This window comes from Nerophis lumbriciformis, linkage group LG29 (genome assembly GCF_033978685.3).
Source record: "Nerophis lumbriciformis linkage group LG29, RoL_Nlum_v2.1, whole genome shotgun sequence".
In the NCBI taxonomy this organism is placed as follows: Eukaryota; Metazoa; Chordata; class Actinopteri; order Syngnathiformes; family Syngnathidae; genus Nerophis; species Nerophis lumbriciformis.
Window position 1 is genome coordinate 25,230,266 of NC_084576.2, and position 16,596 is coordinate 25,246,861.

At 40.6% G+C, this 16,596-nt stretch overlaps 1 protein-coding gene across 1 annotated transcript in view; it reads right to left on the reverse strand.

Annotated features, from left to right (window-relative positions):
• cftr (CF transmembrane conductance regulator) overlaps positions 1–16,596 on the reverse strand; it is a 109,280-nt gene that overhangs the window by 52,954 nt on the left and 39,730 nt on the right. The window contains exons 9-11 of the mRNA XM_061924650.1: positions 16,491–16,583; positions 11,414–11,584; positions 11,156–11,347 (exon numbers count right to left, since the gene is read on the reverse strand). Coding sequence (XP_061780634.1) covers positions 11,156–11,347; positions 11,414–11,584; positions 16,491–16,583 — 456 coding nt within the window. The remainder of the gene's footprint in view (positions 1–11,155; positions 11,348–11,413; positions 11,585–16,490; positions 16,584–16,596) is intronic.

Sequence of the window (16,596 nt, forward strand, 5' to 3'; positions counted from 1 at the left end):
AGGACCAACTTCTCGGAACAGTCCCTGAGAATACAATGACCCGCAGCTACAGTTATTTCCTGCTCTCTAGTAACACAACAGTCCCCTTCACTCCCAACTGCGGTCTCACCCTCTGAGCGGGAAGGTAGCAGCTTACATGAAATAACAACTTTGTGCGAGACACGAGCACAACAATGGCGTGCACGTGTCTCACAGCCATGTAGACATTGCACACCATCTCTGTTTGCTGTGGCAACATGCGCTGTTTGGGCCACAACACCCAAAGGTGCACTCTGTGACGCCACACATGTCACCCACCCTCACTTCAATATGTCCAAACTTTCTATCAAGAAGTGAGTTGCCCCGCCCACTTTGTCCAAATCTCACAAACTTGTCCCAACCGTTTGTGCTGCAAACATTTTTGGTCTTTTAAAGTTTTTAAGTTATCGTTTTCTTTTTTTTGTCAACGTGTATGTTATTAACATGTTAATAACATGTAGTAACATGTTAATAACATGTTAGTAACATGTTAATAACATGTTAATAATTATACTGCAAACTTGTCTCAATCTTTTGTGCTGCAAACATTTTGGTCTAACTATCATAGTTTTTAAGTTAATAACGTTTTATATTGTTATTTTATTGTTATTAATGTGTATTTAACATATTAATAATCATAACGACACCCCTCCATAATTCAAAATCTTTCCAAACTTGTCCTAATCGTTTGTACTGCAAACATTTTTGGTCTAACTAGTATAGTTTTTAAGTTATTTACGTTTTATGTTTTGTTTTTTTTAATTTGTATTGTTATTAATGTGTATTTGACATATTAATAATCATAACTACACCCCCAAATAATTTAAAATGTTTCCACACTTGTCCTAATCGTTTGTGCTGCAAACATTTTGGGTCTAACTATTATAGTTTTTAAGTTATTAACGTTTTATGTTTTTTTTTTAAAATTTTATTGTTATTAACTGTCATGTCTGTGTTGATCATGTTTTTGTTTGGCCATGTGCTGTCTGGTTTTGGACTCATTTTAGTTCCTGCTTTTCACTCCCTTGTCTTGTTTCCATGGTTACCCATTAGTTTCACCTGTTCGACGTTTGGACTCATTGTGCACTCTTGTTTTGTCACCATAGCAACCATTAGTTTTCACCTGTCACATCACGCACCTGTTTCACATTTTGAGTCACGCACCTGTTTTCGCTAATCATGTCTGTAGTATTTAAGTTCATTGTTTTCAGTTTGTCTTTCTGGCGACATCATACCCCTGACACGCTCTCCACACACCCTTATGACCCTTGCTGCGCTTTTTTATGCCGTTTTCTCGTCCAAGTAAGTTTTCTTTATTCATGCCATAGTTTGCAAGTTTTGTTTCATTGTTCATAGTTTCTGCCGTTGTGCAAGTTTTGTGTTTATAGTCAAGTTTTGTACCTCCACTGTGAGCGCCTTTTGTTTGTTTCTTTTTTTTGAGTGTTAAAAATAAATCATGTACTCCCCTTCATGCCACGTATGGTTCAAATCATTTGCACCAAGGGGGAACAAATCACGCCATAGTTCAAGTCGTGACATTAACGTGCATTTAACATATTAATAATCATAACTACACCCCCAAATAATTCAAAATGTTTCCAAACTTGTCCTAGTCATTTGTGCTGCAAACATTTTGGGTCTAACTATTATAGTTGTTAAGTTATTAACGTTTTATGTTGTTTTTTTAATTGTTATTAACATGTAATTAACATGTTAAGAATCATAACTACACCCCCTACATAATTCAAAATCTTTCCAAACTTGTCCTAATCGTTTGTGCTGCAAACATTTTTGGTCTAACTATTATAGTTTTTAAGTTATTAACGTTTTATGTTGTTTTTTAATCGTTATTGCCGTACACATGTTAATAATCATAACAACACCCCCAAATAATTCAAAATATTTCCAAACTCGTCCCAATCGTTTGTGCTGCAAACATTTTGGTCTATCTATTATAGTTTTTAAGTTATTAACATGTTATGTTGGATTTTTTTAATTGTTATTAACTAACTAATATTTCAAAATCTTTCCAAACTTGTCCCAATCGTTTGTGCTTTGAACATTTTTGGTCTAACCATTATAGTTTTTAGGTTAATAACATTTTATGTTGTTTTTTTTAGCGTTATTTACGTGTATTTAACATGTTAATAATCATAATAATCATGTCCCAATCATTTGTGCTGCAAACATTTTGGTCTATCTGTTGTAGTTTTCAAGTTATTTATGTTTTATGTTGTTTTTTTTATTGTTATTAACGTGTAATTAACATGTTAATAATAATAACTAGACCCCTAAATAATTCAAAATCTCCCAAACTTTTCCCAATCGTTTGTGCTGCAAACATTTTTGGTTTATTATAGTTTTGAAGTTATCAACCTTTTGGTTTTTTTTCTTCTTATTATTGTAATTAACGTGTATTTAACATGTTAATAATCATAACTACACCACCAAATATTTCACAATATTTCCAAACTTGTCCAAAACGTTTGTGCTGCAAATGTTTTTGGTCTAATAAAGTGAAGTAATGAACGTTTATTTTTATTTTTATTGTTGTTAACGTGTAATTAACATGTTAATAATCATAACTAGACCCCCAAATATTTCAAAATCTTTCCAAACTTGTCCCAATCGTTTGTGCTATGAACATTTTTGGTCTAACTATTATAGTTTTTAAGTTAACGTTTTATGTTGTTGTTTTTAATTGTTATTAACGTGTAATTAACATGTTAATAATCATAACTAGATCCCCAAATATTTCAAAAATCCCCCAAACTTTTCCCAATTGTTTGTGCTGCAAACATGTTTGGTCTATTTAGTTTTGAAGTTATCAACGTTTTTTTTTTTTTTTATTGTTATTAACTTGTATGTTATTAACATGTTACTAATCATAACTAGACCCCCAAATATTTCAAAATCTTTCCAAACTTGTCCCAATCGTTTGTGCTGTGAACATTTTTGGTCTAACTATTATAGTTTTTAGGTTAATAACATTTTATGGGTTTTTTTTTAACCGTTATTTACGTGTATTTAACATGTTAATAATCATAACTACACCCCGGAATAATTCTAAATATTTCCAAACTTGTCCCAATCGTTTGTGCTGCAAACATTTTGGTCTATCTGTTGTAGTTTTCAAGTTATTTACGTTTTATGTTGTTTTTTGTTGTTATTAACGTGTAATTAACATGTTAATAATAATAACTAGACCCCTAAATAATTCAAAATCTCCCAAACTTTTCCCAATCGTTTGTGCTGCAAACATTTTTGGTTTATTATAGTTTTGAAGTTATCAACCTTTTGTTTTGTTTTTCTGATTATTGTAATTAACGTGTATTTAACATGTTAATAATCATAACTACACCACCAAATATTTCACAATATTTCCAAACTTGTCCAAAACGTTTGTGCTGCAAATGTTTTTGGTCTAATAAAGTGAAGTAATGAACGTTTATTTTTATTTTTATTGTTGTTAACGTGTAATTAACATGTTAATAATCATAACTAGACCCCCAAATATTTCAAAATCTTTCCAAACTTGTCCTAATCGTTTGTGCTATGAACATTTTTGGTCTAACTATTATAGTTTTTAAGTTATTAACGTTTTATGTTGTTGTTTTTAATTTTTATTAACGTGTAATTAATATGTTAATAATCATAACTAGATCCCCAAATATTTCAAAAATCTCCCAAACTTTTCCCAATTGTTTGTGCTGCAAACATTTTTGGTCTATTATAGTTTTGAAGTTATCAACGTTTTTTTTTTTTTTTTATTGTTATTAACTTGTATATTATTAACATGTTACTAATCATAACTAGACCCCCAAATATTTCAAAATCTTTCCAAACTTGTCCCAATCGTTTGTGCTGTTACAGTCTTTGAGTTATTTACATGTTATGTTTTTTATGTAATTATTGTGTATTTAATAGGGGTGTCAAAAAAAAGAAAAGAATCAATTGCAATTTTTATTTGTAACAATTCTTAAGCCTTTCAAAAAGATAAAAAATTGATAAGAAAAAAAAAAAGTGTTCTTTCTTTTCTTGTTTTAATCTGTCCTGTCCAGCCACTCAGACAAATCATATTGTTGATGTAGATGATCTATATCTGCCGTACACATTGACTTTAGAAAAGAGAAGCGTTGGATACTTCTCTTGTTGCCTTATTTGTATTTGACTTTATTAAATGTATGAGTAGAATTTTATTCAACAAAACCGGCTTTATTTGAAGTTATATAGAAATTGATCACAGCTGTTTATCTAATTTATGGAGGAATGTAGGCAAATATAGAACTGGCACCCAGTGTTATTAAAAAGTATTGATTTTGAATCCAGAATCAATTCTGAATCGAATCCTTACCACTAAGAATTGAATTGAACCGTGCGGTGGCCAAAGATTCACACAGCCCTATTATTTTACATCTTATTAATCATAACTAGGACCCCCAACTTTGTCCAAATCTCCCCACTATTATAGCTTTTATGTTATTAACATTTCACGAAGCTGGTTGTTAATCATAATTCTTGAATAACTTGAAACTATAATAGTTAGACCCAAAATGCTAGCAGCACAAACGAACAAGACAAGTTTGGGGAGATTTGGACGAGGTGGGGTGATGAAATATTATTTTTATTGATATAATCTTGACACATTTGGTCACATCCTCGGACTGACTCGCTAAAAGTGCAGCCTGGACGTCTCTGTGCTACGCTGTCACGTCCATTATGGACAAGCAACGAGATCATGTTGCATCCCGGTGACATAATGTGCGGTAACCATGGCAACAGAGTGGCGCTGATTCTGCTGGGGGGCCCTCACTCAACACTCGGGCTTATGAGACTCTGTGTTGGAGGGGCTTTTAACGGGTGTAACTGTGGTCCCAGGAAAGGAGAGATTTCTTGATGCCTCGCAGACACTCCCAGCTAGAAACACCACCCAACTGGACATACACTCCCAACATGTCCTAGCTAGAAACACCACCTAACTGGTGTGACACTCCCATCATGTCCTAGCTAGAAACACCACCTAACTGGACATACACTCCCATCATGTCCTAGCTAGAAACACCACCTAACTGGACAGACACTCCCAACAAGTCCTAGCTCGAAACACCACCTAGCTGGACGGACACTCCCAACAAGTCCTAGCTAGAAACACCACCTAACTGGACATACACTCCCAACATGTCCTAGCTAGAAACACCACCTAACTGGTCTGACACTCCAATCATGTCCTAGCTAGAAACACCACCTAACTGGACATACACTCCCAACATGTCCTAGCTAGAAACACCACCTAACTGGTCTGACACTCCAATCATGTCCTATTTAGAAACACCACCTAACTGGACATACACTCCCAACATGTCCTAGCTAGAAACACCACCTAACTGGACGGACACTCCCATCATGTCCTAGCTAGAAACACCACCTAACTGGACATACACTCCCATCATGTCCTAGCTAGAAACACCACCTAACTGGACATACACTCCCATCATGTCCTAGTTAGAAACACCACCTAACTGGACGGACACCCCCAACAAGTCCTAGCTAGAAACACCACCTAACTGGACATACACTCCCATCATGTCCTAGCTAGAAACACCACCTAACTGGACGGACACTCCCAACAAGTCCTAGCTAGAAACACCACCTAACTGGACATACACTCCCAACATGTCCTAGCTAGAAACACCACCTAACTGGACATACACTCCCATCATGTCCTAGCTAGAAACACCACCTAACTGGACATACACTCCCATCATGTCCTAGCTAGAAACACCACCTAACTGGACGGACACTCCCAACAAGTCCTAGCTAGAAACACCACCTAACTGGACATACACTCCCATCAAGTCCTATCTAGAAACACCACCTAACTGGACAGACACTCCCATCATGTCCTAGCTAGAAACACCACCTAACTGGTCAGACACTCCCATCAGGTCATAGCTAGAAACACCACCTAACTGGACATACATTCCTATCATGTCCTAACTATAAACACCACCTAACTGGACAGACATTCCCATCATGTCCTAACTAGAAGTGAAGTGAAGTGAATTATATTTATATACCGCTTTTCTCTAGTGACTAAAAGCGCTTTACATAGTGAAACCCAATATCTAAGTTACATTTAAACCAGTGTGGTTGGCACTGGGAGCAGGTGGGTAAAGTGTCTTGCCCAAGGACACAACGGCAGTGACTAGGATGGCGGAAGCGGGAATCGAACCTGCAACCCTCAAGTTGCTGGCACGGCCGCTCTACCAACCGAGTTATACACCACCTAACTGGACATACACTCCCAACATGTCCTAAATAGAAACACCACCCAACTGGTCTGACACTCCCATCATGTTCTAGCTAGAAACTCCACCTAACTGTACAGACACTCCCAACATGTCCTAGCCGGAAACACCACCTAACTGGACAGACACTCCCAACATGTCCTAGACAGAAACACCACCTAACTGGATGGAGACTCCCAACATGTCTTAGTTAGAAACACCACCTAACTGGTGTGACACTCCCATCATGTCCTAGCTAGAAACACCACCTAACTGGACATACACTCCCATCATGTCCTAGCTAGAAACACCACCTAACTGGACAGACACTCCCAACAAGTCCTAGCTAGAAACACCACCTAACTGGACATACACTCCCATCATGTCCTAGCTAGAAACACCACCTAACTGGACGGACACTCCCAACATGTCCTAGCTAGAAACACCACCTAACTGGACGGACACTCCCATCATGTCCTAGCTAGAAACACCACCTAACTGGACATACACTCCCATCATGTCCTAGCTAGAAACACCACCTAACTGGACATACACTCCCATCATGTCCTAGCTAGAAACACCACCTAACTGGACATACACTCCCATCATGTCCTAGCTAGAAACACCACCTAACTGGACGGACACTCCCAACAAGTCCTAGCTAGAAACACCACCTAACTGGACATACACTCCCATCATGTCCTAGCTAGAAACACCACCTAACTGGACGGACACTCCCAACAAGTCCTAGCTAGAAACACCACCTAACTGGACATACACTCCCATCATGTCCTAGCTAGAAACACCACCTAACTGGACGGACACTCCCAACAAGTCCTAGCTAGAAACACCACCTAACTGGACATACACTCCCATCAAGTCCTATCTAGAAACACCACCTAACTGGACAGACACTCCCATCATGTTCTAGCTAGAAACTCCACCTAACTGTACAGACACTCCCATCATGTCCTAGCTAGAAACACCACCTAACTGGTCAGACACTCCCATCAGGTCATAGCTAGAAACACCACCTAACTGGACATATATTCCCATCATGTCCTAACTATAAACACCACCTAACTGGACAGACATTCCCATCATGTCCTAACTAGAAGTGAAGTGAAGTGAATTATATTTATATACCGCTTTTCTCTAGTGACTAAAAGCGCTTTACATAGTGAAACCCAATATCTAAGTTACATTTAAACCAGTGTGGTTGGCACTGGGAGCAGGTGGGTAAAGTGTCTTGCCCAAGGACACAACGGCAGTGACTAGGATGGCGGAAGCGGGAATCGAACCTGCAACCCTCAAGTTGCTGGCACGGCCGCTCTACCAACCGAGTTATACACCACCTAACTGGACATACACTCCCAACATGTCCTAAATAGAAACACCACCCAACTGGTCTGACACTCCCATCATGTTCTAGCTAGAAACTCCACCTAACTGTACAGACACTCCCAACATGTCCTAGCCGGAAACACCACCTAACTGGACAGACACTCCCAACATGTCCTAGACAGAAACACCACCTAACTGGATGGAGACTCCCAACATGTCTTAGTTAGAAACACCACCTAACTGGTGTGACACTCCCATCATGTCCTAGCTAGAAACACCACCTAACTGGACATACACTCCCATCATGTCCTAGCTAGAAACACCACCTAACTGGACAGACACTCCCAACAAGTCCTAGCTCGAAACACCACCTAGCTGGACGGACACTCCCAACAAGTCCTAGCTAGAAACACCACCTAACTGGACATACACTCCCAACATGTCCTAGCTAGAAACACCACCTAACTGGTCTGACACTCCAATCATGTCCTAGCTAGAAACACCACCTAACTGGACATACACTCCCAACATGTCCTAGCTAGAAACACCACCTAACTGGTCTGACACTCCAATCATGTCCTAGCTGGAAACACCACCTAACTGGACATACACTCCCAACATGTCCTAGCTAGAAACACCACCTAACTGGTCTGACACTCCAATCATGTCCTAGCTAGAAACACCACCTAACTGGACATACACTCCCAACATGTCCTAGCTAGAAACACCACCTAACTGGACGGACACTCCCATCATGTCCTAGCTAGAAACACCACCTAACTGGACATACACTCCCATCATGTCCTAGCTAGAAACACCACCTAACTGGACATACACTCCCATCATGTCCTAGCTAGAAACACCACCTAACTGGACGGACACTCCCAACAAGTCCTAGCTAGAAACACCACCTAACTGGACATACACTCCCATCATGTCCTAGCTAGAAACACCACCTAACTGGACGGACACTCCCAACAAGTCCTAGCTAGAAACACCACCTAACTGGACATACACTCCCATCATGTCCTAGCTAGAAACACCACCTAACTGGACGGACACTCCCAACAAGTCCTAGCTAGAAACTCCACCTAACTGGACATACACTCCCATCAAGTCCTATCTAGAAACACCACCTAACTGGACAGACACTCCCATCATGTTCTAGCTAGAAACTCCACCTAACTGTACAGACACTCCCATCATGTCCTAGCTAGAAACACCACCTAACTGGTCAGACACTCCCATCAGGTCATAGCTAGAAACACCACCTAACTGGACATATATTCCCATCATGTCCTAACTATAAACACCACCTAACTGGACAGACATTCCCATCATGTCCTAACTAGAAGTGAAGTGAAGTGAATTATATTTATATACCGCTTTTCTCTAGTGACTAAAAGCGCTTTACATAGTGAAACCCAATATCTAAGTTACATTTAAACCAGTGTGGTTGGCACTGGGAGCAGGTGGGTAAAGTGTCTTGCCCAAGGACACAACGGCAGTGACTAGGATGGCGGAAGCGGGAATCGAACCTGCAACCCTCAAGTTGCTGGCACGGCCGCTCTACCAACCGAGTTATACACCACCCAACTGGTCTGACACTCCCATCATGTTCTAGCTAGAAACTCCACCTAACTGTACAGACACTCCCAACATGTCCTAGCCGGAAACACCACCTAACTGGATGGAGACTCCCAACATGTCTTAGTTAGAAACACCACCTAACTGGACAGACACTCGCAACATGTCTTATTTAGAAACATCACCTAACTGGACAGACACTCCCAACATGTCCTAGACAGAAACACCACCTAACTGGATGGAGACTCCCAACATGTCTTAGTTAGAAACACCACCTAACTGGACAGACACTCGCAACATGTCTTATTTAGAAACATCACCTAACTGGACAGACACTCCCAACATGTCCGAGCCAGAAACACAACCTAACTGGACAGACACTCCCAACATGTCCTAGCCAGAAACACCACCTAACTGGATGGAGACTCCCAACATGTCTTAGTTAGAAACACCACCTAACTGGACAAACACTCGCAACATGTCTTAGTTAGAAACACCACCTAACTGGACAGACACTCCCAACATGTCCTAGCTAGAAAGACCACCTAGCTAGACATACACTCCCATCATGTCCTAGCTAGAAACACCACCTAACTGGACGGACACTCCCAACAAGTCCTAGCTAGAAACACCACCTAACTGGACGGACACTCCCAACAAGTCCTAGCTCGAAACACCACCTAACTGGACGGACACTCCCAACAAGTCCTAGCTAGAAACACCACCTAACTGGTCATACACTCCCATCATGTCCTAGCTAGAAACACCACCTAACTGGTCAGACACTCCCATCATGTCCTAGCTAGAAACACCACCTTAATGGACATACATTCCCATCATGTTCTAACTAGAAACACCACCTATCTGGACAGACATTCCCATCATGTCCTAACTAGAAACACCACCCAACTGGACATACACTCCCAACATGTCCTAAATAGAAACACCACCTAACTGGTCTGACACTCCCATCATGTTCTGGCTAGAAACTCCACCTAACTGTACATACACTCCCATCATGTTCTAGCTAGACACTCCACCTAACTGTACAGACACTCCCAATATGACTTAGTTAGAAACACCACCTAACTGGACAGACACTCCCAACATGTCTTAGTTAGAAACACCACCTAACTGGACAAACACTCCCAACATATCTTAGTTAGAAACACCACCTAACTGGACAGACACTCCCAACATGTCTTAGTTAGAAACACCACCTAACTGGACAGACACTCCCAACATGTCTTAGTTATAAACACCACCTAACTGGACATACACTCCCATCATGTCATAACCAGAAACACCACCTAACTAGACATACACTCCAACATGTCTTAGTTAGAAACACCACCTAACTGGACATACACTCCCATAATGTCATAACCAGAAACACCACCTAACTGGACATACACTCCCAACATGTCTTAGTTAGAAACACCACCTAACTTGACAGACACTCCCATAATGTCATAACCAGAAACACCACCTAACTGGACGTACACTCCCAACATGTCTTAGTTAGAAACACCACCTAACTGGACAGACACTCCCATAATGTCATAACTAGAAACACCACTTAACTGGATGGACACTCCCAACATGTCTTAGTTAGAAACACCACCTAACTGGACGTACACTTCCAACATGTCTTAGTTAGAAACACCACCTAACTGGACAGACACTCCCATAATGTCATAACCAGAAACACCACCTAACTGGACAGACACCCCCATCATGTCCTAGCTAGGAAGGCAACCCTGCCAGTTATGTTTCATAGCCACCACCTTTCGTAATAGAAATCAATACAAAACGACCCACAAATTAAAAAACCACATCATGCTTACACAAGCTCATTTGCATACTTAAAAGTTTTTCTTTTGTGGAGAACTCTGAAGGAGCCACACAGATGGACTCACCTCCTCTAGCTGGCAGGCCTTGATGACTGAAGTGTAGCGGTACTCGTCGTAGGTGAGTCCAAACAGGATGTTGTCCCGTATGGTGCCCGGCATGATCCAGGAGGTCTGCGAGGAGAACGACACGCGACCGCTATGTCGGATTTTCCCCTCGGACGGCACCAACTCTCCCAGAATCATCATTAGCAGAGAGCTCTGCAGGGAAAGATGGTGCCTTTCAAGACGGCCGTCGGCAGCGGCGCCCCTTCGGGACAGACGTACCTTCCCAGAGCCCGTGGAACCCGCCACCGCCAGCATCTGGCCCTGCTCCAGGCGGAGGCTGATGTTCTTCAGGACAGGTGTGACGTACAGGTTGGTGAAAAAGAGGCCGTTGTTGGCGTGACCGTTGGCTTTGTTCTCCTGCTTGATCTTCTCAAAGAGCTCGCCGATGCCCTGCAAAGTAGACACTTCATTAGGTACACCCATTTCAAGAGCAGACACACATTGTAGAGGGCGACAGAACAGAAATACTGATGGTTAGCCAGTGGGCGGGGCACTGTAAAAGGTGGGAAAAAGTGGACGCAGGAGGAAAAGGTGGAGGGGTGTTGAGGATGACCAAAAAAAAGCTGATCTCAGACTAGGCTCCTATAAGGTGGGGCTCAGTCTGGGGCCAGGAAAAAAAATCGATAGCCCCGATTAGCACATATGCACATGTTACTACACGAGACTTGCAACTGGAAGGGGAGGAAATTGGGGGTGTGGGGGGTGGGGGGCTTCTGGCGCTGCTGCAACCATCCGTTGCACCTCAAGGGGGTTCCCTTTTCAGTCGAGGACATCGACGATATCAACCTACTTTTGATTCTTGATGTTGACTTTACACGATATACAACAATACACATCATGCCAATTTATAATAAAATCTGTGTTATTGTTGTCATGTTCTTTAAGAAAAATATTTCAATTAATAATAATATAATATTTTTTCAATGAAATACAGAAAAGCTATTTTCAATAGAGATGTCCGATAATGGCTTTTTTGCCGATATTCGATATTCCAATATTGTCCAACTCTTAATTACCGATTCCGATATCAACCGATACCGATATATACAGTCGTGGAATTAACACATTATTATGCCTAATTTTGTTGTGATGCATTAAACAAGGTAACAAGGTTTTCCAAAATAAATCAACTCAAGTTATGGAAAAAAATGCCAACATGGCCCTGCCATATTTATTATTGAAGTCACAAAGTGCATTATTTTTTTTAACATGCCTCAAAACAGCAGCTTGGAATTTGGGACATGCTCTCCCTGAGAGAGCATGAGGAGGTTGAGGTGGGCGGGGTTGAGTTGGGGGCGGGGGGTGTATATTGTAGCGTCCCGGAAGAGTTAGTACTGCAAGGGGTTCTGGGTATATGTTGTGTTACGGTGTGGATGTTCTCCCGAAATGTGTTTGTCATTCTTGTTTGGTGTGGGTTCACAGTGTGGCGCATATTTGTAACAGTGTTAAAGTTGTTTATACGGCCACCCTCAGTGTGACCTGTATGGCTGTTGACCAAGTATGCTTGGCATTCGCTTGTGTGTGTTAAAAGCCGTAGATATTATGTGACTGGACCGGCACGCAAAGGCAGTTTGGTAAGGTTTATTGGCGCTCTGTACTTCTCCCTACGTCCGTGGACACTGGCGTTTTAAAAAGTCATAAATTGTACTTTTTGAAACCGATACCGATAATTTCCGATATTACATTTTAAAGCATTTATCGGCCGATAATATCGGCAGCCTGATATTATCGGCTGCCTGATATTATCGGACATCTCTAATTTTGAATATTTCAATCTGTCAGGCTTGTCCCTGACAGTTTGACTGTGTTAGTTTTTCCTCTGCGTTTGTCTTAGTTTTCTGTCAGCGCTTTTATTTTGTCTTCATTTCCTGATTGTCTCCCTGAGTACTGCTTCCCCTCAGCTGTGGCTGATTGGCACCTGGCCACACCTGGTGTCAATCAGCCAGCTGCTATTTAAACCTGCCTTCCCCTCCAGTCAGTGCTGGATTATTGTCATTGTCGCTAATACCTGTCATAATAATTGTTGTTGTAGCTCTGTCTACTTTTGTTCACTCTGCTCTTGTCATAGTTCCTTCGTGTCACAGTAAGTGTTTTTGTTTCTTGTCGACAGTTAGCTTTTGTGCTATTTTAGTTCATAGCCAAGTTTGTTCTCCGCCTTGTGCGCGCCTTTTGTTGTTACCCTTTTGTTTGTTTTTTTGCCATAGTGTTTAATTAAATCATGTTTTCTCGCTCAATGCCTGCCGTCTTCTCTGCATCTTGGGGTTCGTCACCAACAAACTCTGACACAATCTGTACTGTATTATTTGAAAAAACATTATACAATGTATAGTTCGACTTGAATTTTGTTTAAATATAATGAATAGGATTTTATTTTATAATAAAGGCTCGCCCGACTGCCGATACTCTCTGCAGCTGAGTAAATATATATATGAAGAATTACTACAGTACTATGTAAGTTTACAATATAATAATAGATACTGTATGTTTATTATTATGCTTGCACGAGTGAGCTGCATCATACCGTCTTATTACATAACTGTTTTGAATATTTAACATTTTAAGGACAATTTAATCTAATGACATTTTATTATAAAAAAATTGAAAATAACATTGTTGATCTTGCGTGATTTGAATGAAATATTTCAATTAAGTTAGTATGTGTGTGCAAGGTAGAAACTTTAATCTAGTGTTCGTTGAAAGGCATCTGTTTTTTTTAACTGAAAAAGGTAACAGGAAAAAGTAACATTTCACAAACAACATTAAACTGGAGTAATGTCGGGGTTTTTTCCAGTCAGTAAACACACCCCAGTTTTAAAATGCCAAACAAAGAACTCCAAGCAGTCACTGCTGTCCCACTTTAGACATACAAAGAAGTGTTAGGCCTATTACAAATGTCAACAAAATGAGTTCCAAAAAAACCTTTACCTTTTTTTTTTTTTTTTATATTTTAAAAATATTATTATAGTCATATTTTAGGTATTTTTAGGAGGAAAAAAATGTTTGTCACAATGTTACAAAACATTAAAAAAACACGTTATACTGCTGATTTAGTGACAGCAGGAATTCATTTCTTGTAATGTTACAATTCCTTTCTGGTAAAGACTTTGCGATGTTATTCTTGTAACTTTACGACCTTTTTTTGTTCGCTTTCTGACTTTTTTCATCATACTTCCTGTCTTCACAGCAAAGTGAATTAAAAAGATACAAAGATGGAATCCAGTTGGAATAGTGTGGTGGAGTTAATTGGCAGTGATTAAGTAAGCCCGCGAAGCACCAGTGTTCACGTGAGAACAGTGCTCGGTGTGTTTAGGAACATATTGCTGTGAGAAAGCCCAACGTTCTAACTATGGTCTCGTTTCATTTGGGAACAACAATGGCCGTCTCAAAGAGTCAAGTCTTTTGCTTAATTATTGACCTGAGGGGTTTTACGGGTCACCGTGCTGCAAACGGCGCGCCTTACTGCTGTCTTGTCATTGTAATGAGCTGACGTAGACGCTGTCCGCTGTAAAGAAAGGCGGCGGCCCTCCCATTCATCTGCAAATGGCACATTCCGGTAAGTGGCAAAGAAGAGAGCGAAATCCAAATCTATAAATGGTCAAATAAAACAGAATACAAGGATTTGCAAATCCTTTTCAACTTATATTCAATTAAATACACCGCAAAGACAAGATACTTAACGTTTGAACTGGTAAACTTACATTTTTTGCAAATATTAGCTCATTTAGAATTTGATGCCTGCAACATGTTTCAAAAAAGCTGGCACAAGTGGCAAAAAAGACTGAGAAAGTTGAGGAATGCTCATCAAACACCTATTTGGAACATCCCACAGGTGAACAGGCCAATTGGGAACAGGTGGGTGCCATGATTGTGTATAAAAGCAGCTACCATGAAATGCTCAGTCATTCACAAACAAGATTGGGGCGAGGGTCACCACTTTGTGAACAAATTAGTGAGCAAATTGTCCAACAGTTTAAGAACAACATTTCTCAACCAGCTATTGCAAGGAATTTAGGGATTTCACCATCTACGATCCGTAATATCATCAAAAGGTTCGGAGAATCTGGAGAAATCACTGCACGTGACCTTGGATCCCTCAGGCGGTACTGCATCAAAAAGCTGTCACGTGGGGGGCGCATGGTGATGCGGGGTTTTGTTCTCCCAGGAAGCAAAGGACGAATCCGGACAGGACTTACAGGTGACGACATGATTTAATAGAAAAATAACACAAAACTGGTACAAAACAGAAAACAAACCGACAGGATGAGGTGCCGAACGCACTGGAAGCTAAGGCTAATACTTAGCACAGACTATGGAACTTAGCTGAGTCTAGGAAACAAGAACGAACTTACATGGCAGTCGCGTGATGCAAAAACAAAGAAAGCAGAACGAGTGATGAACAAAGGTGGGCTTAAATAGCGTCTCTGATGAGCAACAGGTGCGCGTGCAAGGCAGGTGAAAATCAAGTAACCATGGTGACGAAACAAACTCACAGGTGCACAAGTAATAACAAAAGGAGTCCAAAACTAACAGAAAACACAAAAACATGATCCGGACCACGGATCATGACAAAAGCGACATCAGTGTGTGAAGGATATCACCACATGGGCTCAGGAACACTTCAGAAAACCCCTGTCAGTAACTACAGTTTGTCGCTACATCTGTAAGTGCAAGTTAAAACTCTACCATGCAAAGTGAAACACCCAGAAACGCTTCGCTGGGCCCCAGCTCATCTAAGATGGACTGATGCAAAGTAGTAAAGGGTTCTGTGGTCTGACGAGTCCACACTTCAAACTGTTTTTTGAAACTGTGGACGTCGTGTCCTCCGGACCAAAGAGGAAAAGAACCATCCAGATTGTTCTAGGCGCAAAGTTGAAAAGCCAGCATCTGTGATGGTATGGGGGTGTATTAGGGCCCAAGGCATGGGTAACTTACACATCACCATTAATGCTGAAAGGTACACAAAGGCCATGTAACACAGTGGTAAAAATGGCCCTGTGACAACTTTTTTTGCAATGTGTGGCTGCCATTAAATTATAAACTAATAATTATTTGCAAATAAAAAATTTAATTTCTCAGTGGGAACATTAAGTATCTTGTTTTTGCAGTCTATTCAATTGAATATAAGTTGAAAAGGATTTGCAAATCATTGTATTCTGTGTTTACTTACCATTTACACAACGTGACAACTTCACTGGTTTTGGGTTTCGTACATACAATTATTATTCTACTTTATGCATTCAGCGGCATAAAGTAGACAACCACGACGTACGTGTCGTCATACTCCTGCACCTCTCACCTCATCCCAGGATGCAGAGACGTTGATGAGCTCCAGTTCAGTGGTGGTCAGGTTGTAGTCCAGAACGCTGTACTCCTCCTTCATCAAGAACTCCTGAACAACATAC